This window comes from Astatotilapia calliptera, chromosome 4 (genome assembly GCF_900246225.1).
Source record: "Astatotilapia calliptera chromosome 4, fAstCal1.2, whole genome shotgun sequence".
Lineage (NCBI taxonomy): Eukaryota > Metazoa > Chordata > Actinopteri > Cichliformes > Cichlidae > Astatotilapia > Astatotilapia calliptera.
This window is the reverse complement of record NC_039305.1, coordinates 3052390-3070326: the sequence shown is the minus strand read 5'-3', so window position 1 is coordinate 3070326 and position 17937 is coordinate 3052390. Positions and strand designations below refer to the sequence as shown.

Below are 17937 nucleotides of genomic sequence, written 5' to 3'. Positions count from 1 at the left end.
GTCTGCTCACAGAAAAGTGTTAGTGATGTTTTAATCTTCCATTAGGACAGTGCTTCTCAATTATTTCCTGCTACGCCCCCCTTAGGAAGAAGAAAACATTTGGCGCCCCCCCAAATAGCATCATTTGTCTATAAAATTGTTATTATAAGTACATCTCTGCATAACATTGTATCCTTATTAACATTAAAGAAAACAAAAAATGAAGAAAAAAGAAAGAGACGTAGATCAACTTCAAACAAAGAATAACTTTATTAATGTTGTTTTTTTCGTCTGTAACAGAAAATATCTAAAGTGCATGTAGTAGTACTGCAACTCTCTAAACTACTACGACTACATTTAATAGAATAGAATAGAATAATCCTTTAATTGTAATAAACTATAAACATTTTCTTGACAGACTTGAACCATTCTGAAAAATAAAATTAAACAAAATCAGTAAATACATTTAAAATTTTCTTCATCTCCAACTATAGTCGCAGTGAAGCCAAGTGCTACACTTGGTCATATGTCCTCATCTTAGCTTTCAGGAGACGTTAGAGTTTCTCGTTATCTCCGTCTCTCTCTGACTTTCTTTTCATCAATGTTTGAGGGTCTTGAGGGTTCCTGTATCTCCTGCACTGTGCTGAGTGTGCGCGCACGCTCGGTGCAATAAACTCCGCCACCTGCTGTAGTGGATGTGCATTCACACTTTATTCTAGCACGTTCAAGCATGTTAGGATTAAGTTCAATTGTGAGCATTCACAGCCCAACTGTCCAAACATGTCCAAGCAAAGGAAGAACGATGCTGCTGGTGTGAACTGACGACCTGTCGTGAATGTAGCCCATCTCTTACTTTTTAACATGTGGATAAAATGAGGAGGTCAGTGGATGATGGAGCTACTGTAGTTGGAACGGTGAAACAAACTAACCGGCTTTGGCCGATAGTTAGCGCTTCCTTCCTGATGATGATCATTCAGGTATCAGTGGGTGATGTTTTACAGTTTTATTTAATCACCTAATCTGACACAGGGACCGTCGCAGCAGACAATGCTGTGCAACTCAGCTTTGAGTGGAATGATTCTGGAAAAAATTAGTTTTACACTGACCGGTCAGATGCAGCTTGGCAGTATTACACATATGGAACAGATAAATATCAATCTTATAAAGTTTGTATCAGTCTTGTGTGAAACTTGTATGAAAAGCATACAAGAGTGAAAACAGATAAAAGATCCTTTGAAAAATTATATAAATGAAACTTGTATGTTTTGGATACTTCCTATAACAATATATGAAAGTAATGAGAAAGTGGCCACTTTCATGAGTAAATCATATAAGCCTTCTATGATTCACTATGTGAAGTAGGCCACATCTGATGCAAGTTTTTTAAGTTTTTTCTATTTCTTTTCCATATGGGTAGTTATGTAAGCAACAGCTCTTAAAAAATAGAGATATGAAACAAACAAATATAAGGTTTTGCTGTTTTCCACCTGCTCAAATGTGATGCAATCCTGAAAATAAAGCGACCGGTACAGAATAACAGGAGAATGAGATCACAACAAGACGTGATGTGCAATCTGGAAGAGAAAATCAGTCTGGAAGGTATGCACCTCCCACGGGACCTTCCCAGTGGGTAATTATCCCTCGATAGTCCCCAGAACTGTTTTGTCTCAAGAAGCTAATGATAAGGCAGGTGGCTGGATGTGTGGCTCCTGTACTCGACATGCAGAGTGAATGCATGAATATCCCGAACCTGCTTGTGTAAGGGGGGGGGAGGGAGCAGGGGCGTGTTAGTTCAGATAAATGTGTCAAGTGCCAGAGAAGGTAGAAAAAAATGCAACTGCGTTTTAATTGCACTGCAGTCAAACATTCGTCCAGTGCTTTTAAGAGAGAGATCCAATTCATCAGACGCGCAGCTACTGTGCGCCGCCACCAAATGTGAGCTACAGTTGTCTCTTAGCATATATGAACAATTAAATGAAAGTGAAATTACTGCCAATGCAGCAACATTTGATGCGCGGCGATTCGGCATCCAATCACACGCAGGCGTCGGCTCATAAAACGTTTCAATTACAGCTGCGGCAGAAAGCAGCCAATCGTGCCGCCTTTGCTTTGGCTGTTGACACTGAACTTCAGCCATGTACGTCTGGGGTTCCTCGGTGGAGAGCCTTGCAGATCTATGTTGAGCTCAGTGATTAAGCAATGGCTCTTCTCTCCATTTCAAACGACAAGCTGCCAGGGACTTTGGTTTTAAATTGTGCAATTAGTGATCTGGCATGCTTTGCTTGGCTTCAGTCAGACTCAAATCCCAGTCCAGGGCCTCGCTGAAGCACAGTCGACAACACATACTCCAGGAGCATTTGTCAGACAAATTCATCTGAGCCTCCACTTCCACTTTGCTCTCCGAGCACACTAACCTCCCTCAAATGTCAGCCAGAGTATTTACCGTCTCGCTGGTGGGTAAACAATTGCGATCCAGGTTAGGTAGCACCAGATTTACAGTGATTCCTCTCAATCACAGCAGATAATCATTCACTGTTTGTTAGGTTTTTTTTATACAGATGGAGCGAATTATGTTGAGTGTGCACAAGCCTCTGCCAAAACTCCAACTACTCGCTTTCACTATATTAAAAATGATCTGTTTCCCCGCAGTCATAAATTATAAATATATTTACATTTACAATATCCAGCTAGCTGCTATAATAAATCTACATAATCTCGTTGCAGCAAATATATAAATTAGAATGCTTATTTTAGGTTGCAAAACTACAAACAACCACCTCTCGATCGTTACGTTGGCTCAAAAACGAAAAGGGGCTTATATAACACAATGATTAGTGTGCTATATAAATAACCCAGGCTTGGATAATATTGAGAACAGCTTAGATAATAGCCTTAATATTTGATTTTCTCTTTGAAGTCGGGGCTGGGTGCATTAAAAGTTTAAGAAGAATATGGTAAAACTTGTCATCACCACCAAGATTCATTTGAGCATGTATTTTTAATAGACTCTTGTAGGAGGAATTTCCACAGCTCCGAGAACTGCTTTCATTTCGGCAGCAGTTTGTTTCATGTCTAAAGCCGAGCATCAGGAGTCTAGCATCTGACCAGCTGGGATTTAATGTGCCTTGCTGATAGATGAAAACTTGCAAAGTTGCAGAAAAAATATTCTGAATTACAAGTACCTTTCGCCCTCCCCCCCCCTTCGCTCACATCCAAAAGTACAGCTGGATGCTAAATATTTTTCTGCTCGGCGGAAACAACAGTCGTCTGCAGAAATGGCATCATGTGCCGTTTATCACTGCTATATTTGCTGTGGTAATTAACTTTTTAATGCTGGGAATTTTGATATCTATTACAAATTAGCGCTATTTTTTCTACTTCTCATCGGGGACACAACAAACATGAGATGTTCTGGGCGCATTAGAATGCAAATTTCCCTCTGCAGCTTTCGTTTTGTTTCTGTGACAACTGTTGGATCGCCGTGGCAAGAGGAGAACGCCAGAGAGTATGCTCTGCCATTCATCACCGACGATCCGAGCTCCAGCGGTGAAAAGAAATAAAACTGCAGAAATCGCGGCCTATAGTATATGTCCCCGTTTTTAGTTGAGGCTTTCAAATCTATGAGGGTGATTTCACTGATGATCACTTCTCTCCCTCAGGATGAGGAGCTGTAAATGTTAACAACACAGAGTTTTTAGATTCTGGCACAGGCTGAAATCCCATCTAACTGCCAATATGTGTTTCTGCGGTTTAATACGCTTTAACCCAGTCGCGTCTGGCTGTGACGGACATTTAGTGCATTTAGCACTAAAGTACTTTTTTGAGCTTCTTACTACCTTAAACTTCTGTTTAACTACATTTTAGAGGGAACGATTGTATATTTTACTACGCTACATCAATTTGAGAGAGCGATTGTTTCTTGTTATCTCAGAAAAAACAGAGATTATACAAAACATTTCACTTTAGGAAATGAAATTTGTTCTGGGTAAAACATACATTAATGCATCAGTGCTGCTGCACTGTTACATAGTGGGGGGCTGTTTTTTAAGCACTCAAATATATATAAATACAATCCATTTACCATATGGCAAATGCATTCCACAAATTGGATTGTTTTCTGGAGGTTTTTTTTGCATATAATTAGTACTTTCTCTCGCGATTATACTGCATTTTCAAATATATTGGCAAGTTGTTTTTTTCATGTGTGAATTTTGTCATTTTTGTTTTGCCAACTCGGGACTTTTCCATCTTAAAAATTCGACTTGTTAAATTATTAACCTATCAGTGCAATTGCTGAATAGTACAACAAGCCGGTGCCTCCTTCCCTCTTGTTGTGTTGTGTTGACCTAGAGCGTAGAGTTGTACCCCGACGCTGACATTGATTCTCATAATGTATAAATAGTAAATGTAGCGCTGCGGACCGAAGTTTCAGAGTAAATAATCTATCCTGAACCAAATATTAGGTAAGCTAGCTGCATGCTGCAAGCTCTTCTCCAGGGGCATGTTTGGCCTCACAAAAGCACGTCTCATCTAATTGCTGTGTTTTGTTGGAGAATCCGTCTCAAATTAATACCGACTTGTTGAAGTTGAGATGTGTGAGCACCCTTTACGAGAGCTGACTTGGAGCAGGAGTTTGCTGGTCATGACAACAGGTCTGATTCCTGCCATAGTCACAGTGAGTAGTCAGCTGCTATCCAGAAGTGAAAATCTTGGTAATTTAGAAACGTCTGCATGCTTCTGCCATGCGGTCCCACCACGGTAGTTTGCCCATCTCCCTAAGCAAACACAGCAATTACAGGCGCTGTCAGTCACTGTCAGATGTGGCATCAGTGATCAATCCAGCTCATTGGGCTCAGGACATTAGACATGGATATACAGTACATGCAAGGGAGTTAAACCCTCCCCGCAGCTCCCTGGCCTGCTGTTCATACATGCATCTGTTCACTAAAACTGACACTTTGCCTTTTTAACCGCTAACAAAACAGCATTGTCCCTGCGCTTTAGGCCATCCTCGTGCGGTGGTGGTTGTGGTGTGTTCCAATTCCAATTCCTTTAAATAATGATGGGATATCATCTGTTAAAAACACTGGAGTGAAACATCAGGTGTTGGCATCGCTGCTTCAGAATGAAACACTAAGGTTTATTTCCTACAATGGCCATATCACGGCCACACACACACACACACACACACACAGGCAACACAGAACAGGCAGAAATTGGGGCGGAAGAGGCAATGATACCATTTCCAGATGGTGAATTCAGTAGACCAGAATGCAATGAAGCAACAATACTTTTTTAACTATGTCCCATTTGTGACACGGTTGTCTTTCTTCACGTTTTAACTACGCTCACAGTGAGCACCCCAAATCTGCTTGAAGTAATGACTGAGGCATGTCGGCACATTACGCGCATGACTGGAAACTGGAGATAATGAAAACGGGAACTCCTGACACAAAATTCCCATTTTTTAATATTCAAAGGCAGTCGGTGCATATGATGCGCCAACCGTGTTCACCTCACAAAGGTCTAACTTTATTTAAATTCTGTTTGTATTTTCCTTCAGCTGCCACTCGCACCCTGGGCGCACTAGACAAATCTATATATGGTGGGATCAGTGGGAAAACAATAACTGAAATAGCAGTGGAAGGGAGTAGTGGGTAGACCAGAGGCATAAATGACAAGACAAAAATAACTCCTGGAACACTGTGAGCCCCGCAGACAGATGGATATAGGAGTATCTGAAGCAGGAGTTTTTCCTGTAAGTGCACAGTTATCACAGTGTCAAACCACGGAGGAAAAGCGCTGTAATAGCCCCATTCTTAACTTTATTTCATTGTAGCTTCTGTGCATGCACATTATTCTCATCTGCCCCTGTCGCCCTCGCACAGTACAACAGATAGAGATCTATAAGTACGATTGCCAGTCTGGAGGGAACCAGAGGCGAAAGGGGCTTTGTTAGGCTAGCGGTCCCCGCCTGCACGGCTGCGCTCCTGCATGGGTAAAGAAACAGCTTTACACACTGACCTCAGAGCTGTTGTTTAATCACCAGGGCATTTTAATGGCTTGTCAGAGTAATGAAATATGGTTGGAGGCTACCTGGTGCAAACATTACGATAAATCCCTCTCACACAAGCCTATGCAGGGCTTAATGGTTATAAATCATCACTTTGGGGAGAGAAAAATGACAGCTATTAAAATAATGAATGGGATGATTAATTTTTCACATTAAAGATTAAAAGCTATGAGAGGTATCATCAGATATTTGAGCCGCTGTAAACGTTTGAAAGTGAGAGCTTATTTTCCGCACTTTATGAAGCCCTCCGTTTCTTCACTGTCATCCAAGTTTCTACCCCGTTTTTTTTAAATATATATTTATTTTTATTTTATTTTTTCTCTTTTCTCTGTTTGCTGGCTTGGTGCGCCGCCAGCGCCGGCATTCCTTACACCTAATTTGTGCTCTTGTAAAAGTGCTCTGAGGAAAAGCCTTGAAGAACACTTATTGCTTGAGGCAGTACAGGACCCTCTCAGCCTCTCTGCAGGGGCTCCTCGTGGCTCGCGCTGACATTATTTCATACCTCTAAAGCTGTCATACCTATAGCCTTTCACAAGAAGAATAAGAAGAGCTAGCCAAAAGTACTTTGCTTTGTTTTGTCATTTATTATTTATTTTTTTTGTGCATTCTTGTCTCTTTCCAAATGCACATCTGTTTTGTTGCTGGTGAGATTAGTCAACTTTCTGCTTTATGTTGAACAAAGGCTGGATGGAATCACACATGCTAGCTGAGCTGGAATAAATCCCCATGTATAAACAATCTAACACAAGCTGTCTCTATGTCTCCATCAGATCGCTCCCAGGAGAAGATTTGTTATTGGACATACACAGGAGTGACAAATTATAGGAAAAAACATGAACCATGACCCCGACAGTGCAGGGATCGGATGGCTCTGTTATTCTTTGTCGGGCATGTTGCTTTGGGTCTACTTCTCCCTCAGAAGGGTCACTTCAAGTCAATACAAAGTTGCTCTGAGTGATCTCCTTTTTAACCAGTGATGAAATGAATGGCCTCTTCAAGGATGACAATACTCCCATCCATAGGGCGCGAGAGGTCACTGAAGGGTTTGATGAGTGCGATAGATTTATGTGAATCGTTCCTTTTGGCTTTCATACTCGCTGAGTCCAACACAGTTGAATGGGTTACCAATCACAGATTGTGGACTGACATTTAAAGCTTAGTTTCAGTGCCAACCACGCTCAGCTTTATGAACTTTGGTGCAAAGTAAAATCATTACTGCTGGTGTGATGCGCTTTATTTATCAACGTGGTCGCAATGCAAAAAATGTAACATTTCCTCTTATGACTGTGGGACCTGCCCACAGCCTGTGGGGTTGAAAATAAAGCTAATGCGGAAACACTGAAAGCTGTAGTTCCTCAGGTGACCACTTGAGGCTGGTTCCAAAAGTTTTCAGTCTGGTACAAGAATGGTTTCAGCCTTTGTAGATTATTTCATAGAGGTCAAGTGAAACTTCGAGTTTATTTGAGTTTGAAGTCGGGTCACTTTGATAGGTGCATAGCAACACAGGAGGCTGTAGCCACTAGCTTTACGGTCAGCCTCACCTCTGCTAGTCTGAGTCACCAAAGTGGACGCTGCTGGTTCCCTTCCGCAGCAATTATCTTACAAATGATGTGGCTGCCTTTTCAGTAATTGTACTAACAGCCTGTCTGTCTGGCAGAGCTACAATTAGCTGGTAACTGTCATCAAGGTATAGTTCATTCTAGTCAGTTTGACCAAATATCAACAGTCTGGCTTCGGTACTTTTATGCCATTATGTTTGTGTGGTGCACTTATCATACATACAGACTATACACCAGAGGTCTCCAACCTTTTTTGTGCCACGGACCGGTTTATGCCCGACAATATTTTCACGGACCGGCCTTTAAGGTGTCGCGGATAAATACGACAAAATAAAACTAGTACCGGTACCGAAAAAAAGAAAATTTATTCATAAAACATGTGAAAAGACCCAGGAAAACCGAGTAAACGATAAAAACGATAACAAAATAACGCTGAAAACCGATAAAAACCCTGAAAACTATACATTTCACACCTGAGCCTCAACTCTCGTGGCCCGGTACCAAACGACTCACGGACCGGTACCGGTCCGAGGCCCGGGGGTTGGGGACCGCTGATTTAGAAGAATACTCCATTAAGTCAAATTGTGGCATTTAGTTAGAACAAGCAAGGCAAGCAGTACTTGCCTAAAAATACACATTAAAATGTGTATTTTAGAAATAAAGCTATTTGTCTACTTCAAGCTCCTCGCCTGTCAGTTAATATGTAAATCCAGCTTTTACATTGCTGCCAGCCTGTGGCCGCAGTCGGATGTTGTTGCTGAAAGCTGTGCTTATTTCATTTTCATGAAAGCAGCTCTGTCAGGTTTGAGGGCGTGTCCGTGACTGAAGCTGAGTAAACTCGAGGCTAGTAGTTTTTTCCTTCAGTGGTTTTGGATAAACTTCTGACCTTTGAGACGAGACCAGAGTGTGAAGCAAGCTGCTGCTGGTCAGCTTTCACTGCTCTGAGATTAGCTATGATTTGTGCTTGGTATGCTAATACATTAGCATTAGCCAATTAGCTAACGCTAGTTAGCATTTGTAAGTAAACAGGCTTCAGAGATTTAGCGTCGTAACCTTGGAGTTTCCCCTTGTTAACCGCTTTGGCTAACATGTATGATGTAGAGAAGATTGAGTTTGAGATTTTTTTTTAATAACTCCGTTTATAAGGAAAGCTGTGACGATGATGGAGAGGCAGCAGCTCTGACCATGTCCGGGCTAATAAATCAGGCAAGTTAAGCAGGTGCAATCTCAGCAGCACTTTCAGATTAGCATCTACTAGGATACCTGAGTGTAATAGGTTTAACCAGCTGCTTTGCTAACACTCCACATTCATTTTTCATTTATATTTTGAATCCACTGTGGATATTAATAGTTAACCATGTCACACACTGATCCAGCCTTTTAATTTAGCTGATTTTTTAAATTATTATTTTACTGTACTGTTTGAAGAGACCTGTGATTTGGAACAACTGTGTGTTTCCTAGATATGTGGCTCTCACAGGACAGCCACTACAAACACATGATTTATAGAATATGATGCTGGGCATTAAACAGACTATAAAGTATTTAAGATTAGCTCAATGTGCAGCAGTAATATTAATCAATTTAATACTGATGCGGAACATTTTCCTGAAGAACAATCATTTTTATTTTGATATTTTATGCACAGTTTCCCAATAATATTGTTTTATGAGTGGTGAGGTGTTTTCATGGTGTTTTATTGCTTCTTTTCCTGAAGAAATTGTTTAGAAATTTCTCCAGCACTTTACATTTTCAGCTTATACTTGGTAATATAGTAGATTTGACTTTATTTAACTATAATAGTAATAACATTTTACAATTCTTCAGCCAGGAAGGATTGCAGAAAGGTGAAGATGTCCATGTAGAGTGAAGACAGACAGCACAAATGGTATGTTTTAATCTCATCCACTTTATCTTGTTAAATAGGTAAATACTTTTTGTAAAAGGTTACGCCTCTGTACTGGCATGAGCAGTGCATTAAGCAATGATGAAGACGACACATCACATTTGAAAGAACGTGCTCGTCCCAGTAAAACACCTGAAACATGGGGAGTCGACGCAGAGGTGCACTGAAGCTGTTCGGGCAGCGAGTGGTGCCCCAGCACCTTAAAAGACACTGGATGTCGGCTTTCCCCTTTAATTTGTCACCATACATAGTCCTAATTCAGCATCCACTTCCAGGGGACTCGGTGCATTGTTCAAACATACATCACCCAAATTGCGAGGCAAAGATTAGAGGGGAAAAGCATAATTAGAACATTAATAACCATACATGTTGGGTAACATAAGTAATTGAGTTTTTATGATAAATAGGAACGTAAACAAAAGGCAGGAGAATGAGAGGTTCATTTAGATACTCCAAGCTGGGTCTCAGCAGAGACATGAATGCAGGCTTCTTCCACTGTTGCCCAATTATTTCTGTGTTTCCAGGCAATGATAGCATTGCTTGTCCATCTGCAGCCTTCAAAGGGATATTCAAATAGTCTCATTGAAGCAACGGCGCCATTTGTTGGCAGGGAATAAATTGTTGGCTGGAAATTTTTTCATCCTCCCGGAGCGAAACCAGGTATTTGTGCAGTTAAAGTTATTTACAAAGTGGTGCGAAATTTTAAACGACTCCCAGCGATTCCGCGCGTGCCTGTTTTTCCCCCTTTGATTCCTGCCATGTCAGTGTGTGTGTGTGTGTGTTTGTGTGTGTTTGTTTTTGGTTGCTTTTTCATATGCTGTCACCAGAGATGTGTGCGATGGCCACCCACACCTCCTTCATGTTCTTCCAGCTCTTTCTTACCGTCCGCTAATGATCCAGGGACACCGAGTAGGGCCGCTGAAACAAAATGGCCACCTTAGCTGCCCACTTATATCTCAACCCTCCCCTCTCGAATCAATTCTGACATTTCATTCTGCCCTTATAGAAGGTAATGGTGCATTCAGAGGTTGTTACCGATAATGTTGAAACGGTATTGCTTGGTTTCATTGGATAGATGTACTGTAACCTCTGCTGTGGGATGGCTCCAGCCTCTCTCCACCTTGTGTCTCGTCCCTTTTTTTGGGGGGTTGGGGGGGTTCTCCGAGACTGAGATGTTGGTATTTACCGGCTCAAATATCTCTTTTGGCACAAGTGGGAGCAGCGTTTTTCATTTTTTTCCTGTTAACAAATAACCAACCAGTGTTTGTATTTTCCTCCCACTCTTGTGTTCACACAACATGAAGTGAAAACACTCTTTTAAGTCAGCTAGTCAATATGCTGTTTCTAATATATTATTTACTGCCTATGGGCTGTATATCTGAATGCGCTAAACAACTGTTTCGGTTTTGCAGCCATAATCATGTAGAGAGAAATCACAGAGCCAGATGTCTGGCCCTCGTTTTACAGCGTTTATGTTTTCCTCCGAGTTTATGTAAAATTCATCCTTCCCTGTTTTATTTATTCCCCCGTTTTCACTGACTCAACAATTAGTCAATTCCCAATCAACAAGAGAAAAGAAATTGCTTTTAATTACTTTTGATAAATGACAAATTGTGTTGGCATGGCTCCCTGCAAATGCTTAATCAGGTGCTGGGCGGGGTAGGGAGGCGGGAACCAGGAGAAGGGATTTCTGCTGGGATGAAATCAATGCGGTTTCTCTGCGGTTCACCGGCTGGGCTTCTGGGCAACAGCCAACCAGAGGCCTGCGAAGATACACAAGTCAGCAGAAAAACCTCCTGCTGCATGAGAACAGTCACCCACTGAGGCACAAACATGCAGGAACATTCAGATATATATGCTTTGTGTATTGGCTCTGCATCTCACACACACGGGATGTAACGTCTGACAGCATCGAGCGCCGGTGATTAATACCAGCTCTGCAAACGATGCACCAAACGTACTCGGTGTAATTGCGACATTGTTTTTTTGATCGCTAAATTCAGAGTGCTACTTTCTGCCGTCATCACAACTTATTGCGAGTGACAGGAGACGTCTTTAGAAACCTCGACTTAAATGGATTTCACTATAACTACTTCCTGGTGAGCAACAGCTGGAAGTCTTGTTGTTGCAGTGAGGTTGTCAAGTTTGGTGCCACTGTACCTGTGAAGAGACTAAACAAAAACTTGCACGTCCTCACTGTATCTGGCACCTCATGCTAGCTGGAGATGCTACGCAGCAGGACGAAATGTCAAGAAACGGCTCCAGCGGCTCACGCCCCTACAACTACACATCATTGTCTTTACGTGGAAGTTGTGCGAACGTGTCAAACAAATAAAATGCTCCTTATTTATTAGTTATTTTAAGGTGTTACTAGGATTTGGTGCTTATTTAAGCCTTCACAGAGACAAACTAATCACTTCTCCTCATCTAACTAGACGTCCCTTTAACTATCCATTAAAGGGACAGTTCAGTTGCAGTAGCATATATGCATCTAGCCTGTTTTGGAGACTGTAGAAAGGTTATAATAGAGCCTGATGGCACTGGCCTGATTTTGCACCAAAAACGAACATGAAACTGAGCTGCTTGGTAAAAATTTGTGAACCTTGTTTTGAGGCGTTTCATGCAGGAACTATTTACCGATTGCATTCAGCAACTAAATGAAGGCTTCAGCTAGTTTGCACTGCTGCTAAACCAAGGTGTGCACCATCTACATCCTGACATTCTGTTGGAAGTGCAAGCCTGGACTCAATGCTAAATGCACGCCCCCTTCTGCACAGTAATATGGCTGGGGGGTGTAGTTGGGTAGAAAGAAAATAGTTCCTGCGTGAAACTGCTCCCAACAGGGTTTGTAGATTTTGAAAAAAAGTAACGCTGCTGAGGTTTTCAAAGGATTTTTTTTTCTTTGAGCATCACACAGTGAGAACCATCCAGCTCTACAGGCCTGAAGAAAAAAAGTATTTCCCTGTGAATTTTTCCATTATGTTATCTAAAAAGGTGAAAGTCTCTAAATATTACCAGCCAAATGTCTTTGTGAAGTAAGTGTACACTGTACATCAGGTGTAGTCGACATATGGGTGAAGTTAATATCGCTGAGGTGTTTGTAGCACACTGACTGCGTTCACCTGTCTTCTTCCACATGTCATGTTAGGACTAACCTGAAACATGCCTTCATGTTTAGGATATATTTTTGGATTTTGGATGAAAATCTGCTGTTACAAACATGATTTCTTTCACTGTGTTTTTCAGATTTTCTGCACGCGTCACACCGATGTTGTTATTGTGAAATGTTTGATCACCGTGAAGCAAAAGTGTGATATTGTGACAGCTTTAGTATGAAGTAGTAAAAGTAGACGGCTGAATTCTGTTCCCTGTTTCATTAGCGCATAATTAAATGAATCACCTCCTCTCGCTGCTGCACTCTGTTTTCTAATAGGAGCTTTCCTCTCTTCTCCATTTTCAGGATTCATCAGCACCTGTGCCAACAGCAGCGAGTCGAGTGACCCAGCTCCAGGCCGACCGGCTTCACCTGTACATGGAGACCCCCAGCTGGGCAGGTCAGACTCTTAACTAACCCCCTTCGGACCCCCCCTCCTGTTGGTCTGTTGTGTTCTGGTTGACTTTTTTTTTTTAATCTTATCTTATAGCCAAGTGGAGTTTACACTGAGGTAATTTATCCACAGCTTTTCCTGAGCAGAGGTTTAAGTTGTGAACATCATCACTGTGAACATGCTGCACATTCTTTGTCTAGTTTTGGATTTTTTCCTCCTGTTTTTGGCTTCACAGGCTAAAAGATCGAAACCAGATTTTTAAAAAATTGTCTTCAAAAATTATCCATAGGAAAAAAAGAACACTTTCAGTGCTTTATTTTCATTGTGACATTTTTTTTAAAGCATCTTATTCTGATGTTGATTAAAAACACACTTTACTAAAGTGAAGGGACAGATAAAATTCCAATGTTTTCAGCTACTAGAGAAGAGGGACTGGGATTACCTCTCCAGTGATACAGCTGCTCACATCGCCCCGGTGATGTATGCATGTACTCCGGGGGCTGTTAGAGGTCTGTGACGTAGGTCATGGATGTGGTTTCATGTGTATCAGAGCACACGCACTGTGCAGCTGGGGATGTTCAGGGAAGCAGCACACTTCAAATTCAACCAGGGAGTGCAATAAAATGATTCTCAGGGTGGTACAGCATTAAAGTCCAGCTTGGGTGGGGGTCACAAGTCCCTGTTTAATGCCACTCTGTCTGCTATGCCAATCCTGACCAGTCAGTTTGAATTAGGGCATTTATTAATATTGTAGGTATTTGTTTTTTATTTATAAACCATCTCAGCCCATCCACCCGACGCCCCTCTCGCTCACAGCTGCGATCACCACGTTTTAGTTCACTGCGCTGTCGCTAACTTTGTAACTTTAGAGATTTAGCTCCTACTTGCAAGACCTAGCAAAACAAATCTGCACAGTGTCCTCCTGCTTGACAACAACGTCTTGCTCACCTTGCACAGGAACAGCTCTCTCCGTCTCTCTGCTGTGTCCGTCGGGTAAATGAACAGCATGTCGGAGTGGTGCACAGCGGGAGAGAAAAAAGTAAGAGCTTCTCTTTCATCTGACTTTCTCTCTGAGCGATCATATTATATACAAATATAATAGGCTGTATATAAAAGATAGATAAAGCCACTGTCATATCACTGAGCCTTTGTTGCTGCCTTTCGGAGACAGAAGTCAGCGTCACATTCCAATAAAACCTCTCCCAAAGGCACCGACGCGGCAAAGGCTGTCGAGAGGTCCAGTTCAGTGGCATCAGGTGCTGAAGGTGAGGCAAAGCAAACTGTGATTGGGTGCAGTGTGTTAGCAGCCTATTTCCTAACTTTAATTAAAAGGAATTACCTTTGTGACAGCTGTTAAGAGAGAAAACCTGTTTTGGTACCCGACTCCAGCTTTTTTGGCTTTTTAACACCTCGTATTTGGAGGCGAGCGCTACAGGCATCCTTTGCATCTCCATCACATTACAAGCGCTGGAATTCGTGTTCACGAACACAAATTATGAGTTATGATTTTGTGGCTTTACAGCGCAGCAACAACTCGTCTGCGTGCAGACAAAAAAGAAAAGGAGAGCGAGACCTTTGCCACTTATTGTGGTTTTTATTTCAGTGGTCATCACCTTTCTTCACTCCAGGGGCGAAACACTCCAGAGTTTGAGGAAACAGCTTCACGCCCTTTCGGTGTGAAAGCTCTCTCACTGCGATAAAGGCTGTATGTATGCGCGTCCTACTCTACCCTATCCGGCCATATTGTGCTGATGTGCGCTGGTTAAGTAGCGGAAGACTAGAAAAAGACTCTTATCCATATGCCTGAGAGCCCAGGAGTCGGTGTGATCTCTCCCCAGATGAAGCTCTCAGCTTCCTCGCCCGTCCTCTGCGGAGCCATATAGCAGGTGGCAGCGAGGATCAATGGGCCCCAGCCATTACCTCCTCTCCACTTCATATCTCCAGCCTCATCTCGGCGGGGGGCCCGCGGGGCATGCGGCGCGTCTCGCTGCAGCACACCGGGAGAAATAGGGACGTTTTCCATTAGTCTAATTGCTCGGTTATAGTTCTATATTATTGCCGTGATCACCACTGTGGCTCGGTAATGACGGACCTCCCGTGACCCCACGTATAGCTGGTGGGTGTTATGTCTCCCCCATCACCGCCCATCGAAACTCGGCTTGCAGCGGGCGTGGGCGGAGAGAACAAACTTAACGTGGAGATGAAAACAGGAGGATAAACAGCCCCAAAAACGAGCAGAGCTCTTCAAATGTTTTGATGCAAGTTTAATCAAATAGCCTCAGCTATTTACATTCTCAACAGGTGCTGCGTTTGGCTGATTTATGGAATAAACACTGGAGTTGTAGTGCTTGTTCATTTGCCTCCGCTAAAAACTGGCAATATGGGGCTAATTTGCAATAATTTGCTGCTGCTGTGGCCACTGGTTAAGAATGTTTATATAATCATGATATAATAAGAAAAATGAAAATGAGTTTTTCATGCAGTTCAGGCCCTGTCAAACACAGCTCACGGACCCACTAAATGATAATTACATTCCTCAAGCATAGTATTACATTATACCCTCTTACATGGACTTTGTTCACGGTAAATGGGGGAGTATTATTTTCATTTTAAGGCGATCCGACCCGGTATTATTCCCACATCTGAGCTCCCTGGGTACAGTGGAAGGTTTCCCCCCATCAGCGATTACACGAGAAGTCTTCCATCAGCGAGCAGATGAGGTGAGGATTATAATGAATTCATTTACCCTCAAAGACGCTGCCTTTCTTCTTTGTGTTTGTAATATCCCATTTGCATACCTCGTATGATCGGAAAGCTTTAGTTTAAGCGGCGTTGGGCTAATCGGGCCTGAATATTTCACAGCTGACCCGTAGCTCTCCCTACAGGTCAGCGCATAAAAGCTGCTTCCTGTTTTGGGTTTCCTCTCATACAGTCAGGATTGCTGCTTATTATCTGGCCTCCCACTCCTTAGAAGAAGAAAATCCTTGGCCGCCGTGATTCCTCGTTTTTAAAAAAAATTTCTTGTGTGTTTTTTTTTACAGGTGTGGGTATTGATCTTTTGCCTTTGCTGCAGGGGAGCGTGTTCACTTAAAAGGCCCGCTGATGTAGCAGAGCTTATTAAACAAATAGGCCAGAGAACAAGGCCACAATCACTTTGAATCATGAAGGAGGTTGCCCATCTTAAAGCAACACTGTATCAAATATGAAACGCTCCGCTAACAAGGTGTGTAATCTATTTTAATCAGATCATATTTTATGAAACAAGGAGAAGGTTGAACTTAAGTAAGAGAGAAAGATGGAGATTCCGAGAGGGGGAGCTGGGGATTGTATTTTGAAATCGAATGTGACGGCCAGGGACCACGACTTGATTTTACATGCATGGCTTTATAATGAAGCCACGGCAAATGGTCAGTTATGGTTAACTTTAGGGGGAAGCTGGAGCCTTGCTGTAATGGGAGGCTAATTCAGGGCCCATAACGCCTTGACAGGCTGCGGGAGCCGAGCTGGAATATGGAGAAGGATGTAAGTTGCAGGCTCCAGGGCTGAAGTTAAGGTCTGTATTTGTCTGCAAATTGCCACGTTGCCTGAGGATATAATGGGGTCAAGAGTGGCGTGGCATATTTTGTGCGCACAGACATACTGTCATAGAAATAAACACAAAGCAGCGGCGCACAGCCTCCTGCCGAGAGACTGGCCAACTCACTCGAATCAAGTGCACAGGAGCGACTTGGTGTTGTCATTGCAATTCGGGCCATGATCATTTTTTTATGCCTTTACACTGACTGAGTTCACAGGCGAGTGTTTTCAATCATGTTTTTTTTCTTCTCTGCGCCATAAATTGTTTCAGATCCTGTGACACGACTAGACTTGGTTATGAATACATGAATATATATACACTCACAAGACCTTAGGTAGTGCCACTAGTCAGACGAGATAATGGATGCAGAGACGTTATATACTGCTCCGGGAGCCACCACTTGTTAGATAAGATCTCCTTGGATTTTAATGATTAGAAGGAGGAAAAGAATGAGGCTGAACATGTTTATTTCTTCTTCCTTTTGGAGAAGTAGAAATCCTCTGCTTTTACGGTGAGTAATCACAGTGCTCTTCGGTCATCACCACACCAAATGTCTGCCTGCATTACAGAAAAATATGTGCTCCTCTTTATCCAAAAATAAATAAATAAATAAATAAAATGCTGCTATGGGAACTACTGCAGATATTAATAGATGTCTAATAATAGTTAGCGAGGTATTATTCACCGCTCTGGAAAGCACCACTTGTTGGAAGAGAAACTCCTCTGATATTAATCACCGTGAAGCACAAAGAGAAGGCATTTAACACCCCAGCGTTACAAAATGAAGATGCTGTTGTTTGCGTCGTGTTATAAATTTGTTGGATCCTGAGCGCGCTCGCAGGGCCTCTTTGCCGCCAGCATCGGGGTGATGCGAGCAGGGGGAGAGGGGGAGAGGGGGGGAGGAGGAGGAGGAGGAGCAGAGGAAGGAAGAGGAGGGATGCCTGCATCTTTAAAAGGTAGATGGAGTGAGAGAGCGGGGCGGATGGGTGGCTGGCAGGATTGTGCTGACGGCAGGGCTTTGGTTCAGAGCATGCCCATTAGAGGGAGCCATAAATCCTGGGCTCTCTGGGCCGGGCTGTGTCAGCAGTCCACTGAATGAATTGATTTTAAACGCCACTGAAAAAAAGAGAAAGTGCAAGGGGGGAGAGTGAGAGAGAGAGAGAGAGAGAGAGAGAGAGTGACTATTTAATTCACCCTCCGCCAGAAGCCCACACCCCGTTCCACCCCGCTTCTCAATTCAGGACTGCTGCTGAAAAGGGGGAGGAGAGAAGTCTAGAAACACTGAAACTGTCACC

General features: G+C 42.7%; 1 protein-coding gene across 9 annotated transcripts in view; it reads left to right on the top strand.

The window, feature by feature from the left end:
• LOC113020226 (RNA binding protein fox-1 homolog 3) overlaps positions 1-17937 on the top strand; it is a 421260-nt gene that overhangs the window by 203703 nt on the left and 199620 nt on the right. For 5 of the 9 annotated variants that reach the window (XM_026163999.1, XM_026164000.1, XM_026164006.1 and 2 more), the window contains exons 1-2: positions 9438-9499; positions 12978-13071. In XM_026163999.1, coding sequence (XP_026019784.1) covers positions 9497-9499; positions 12978-13071 — 97 coding nt within the window. In that variant the 5' untranslated portion in view covers positions 9438-9496. Of the gene's footprint in view, positions 1-9437; positions 9500-12977; positions 13072-17937 lie in introns of those variants that run through there. The other 4 variants (XM_026164003.1, XM_026164001.1, XM_026164010.1 and 1 more) reach the window with 2 other exon arrangements.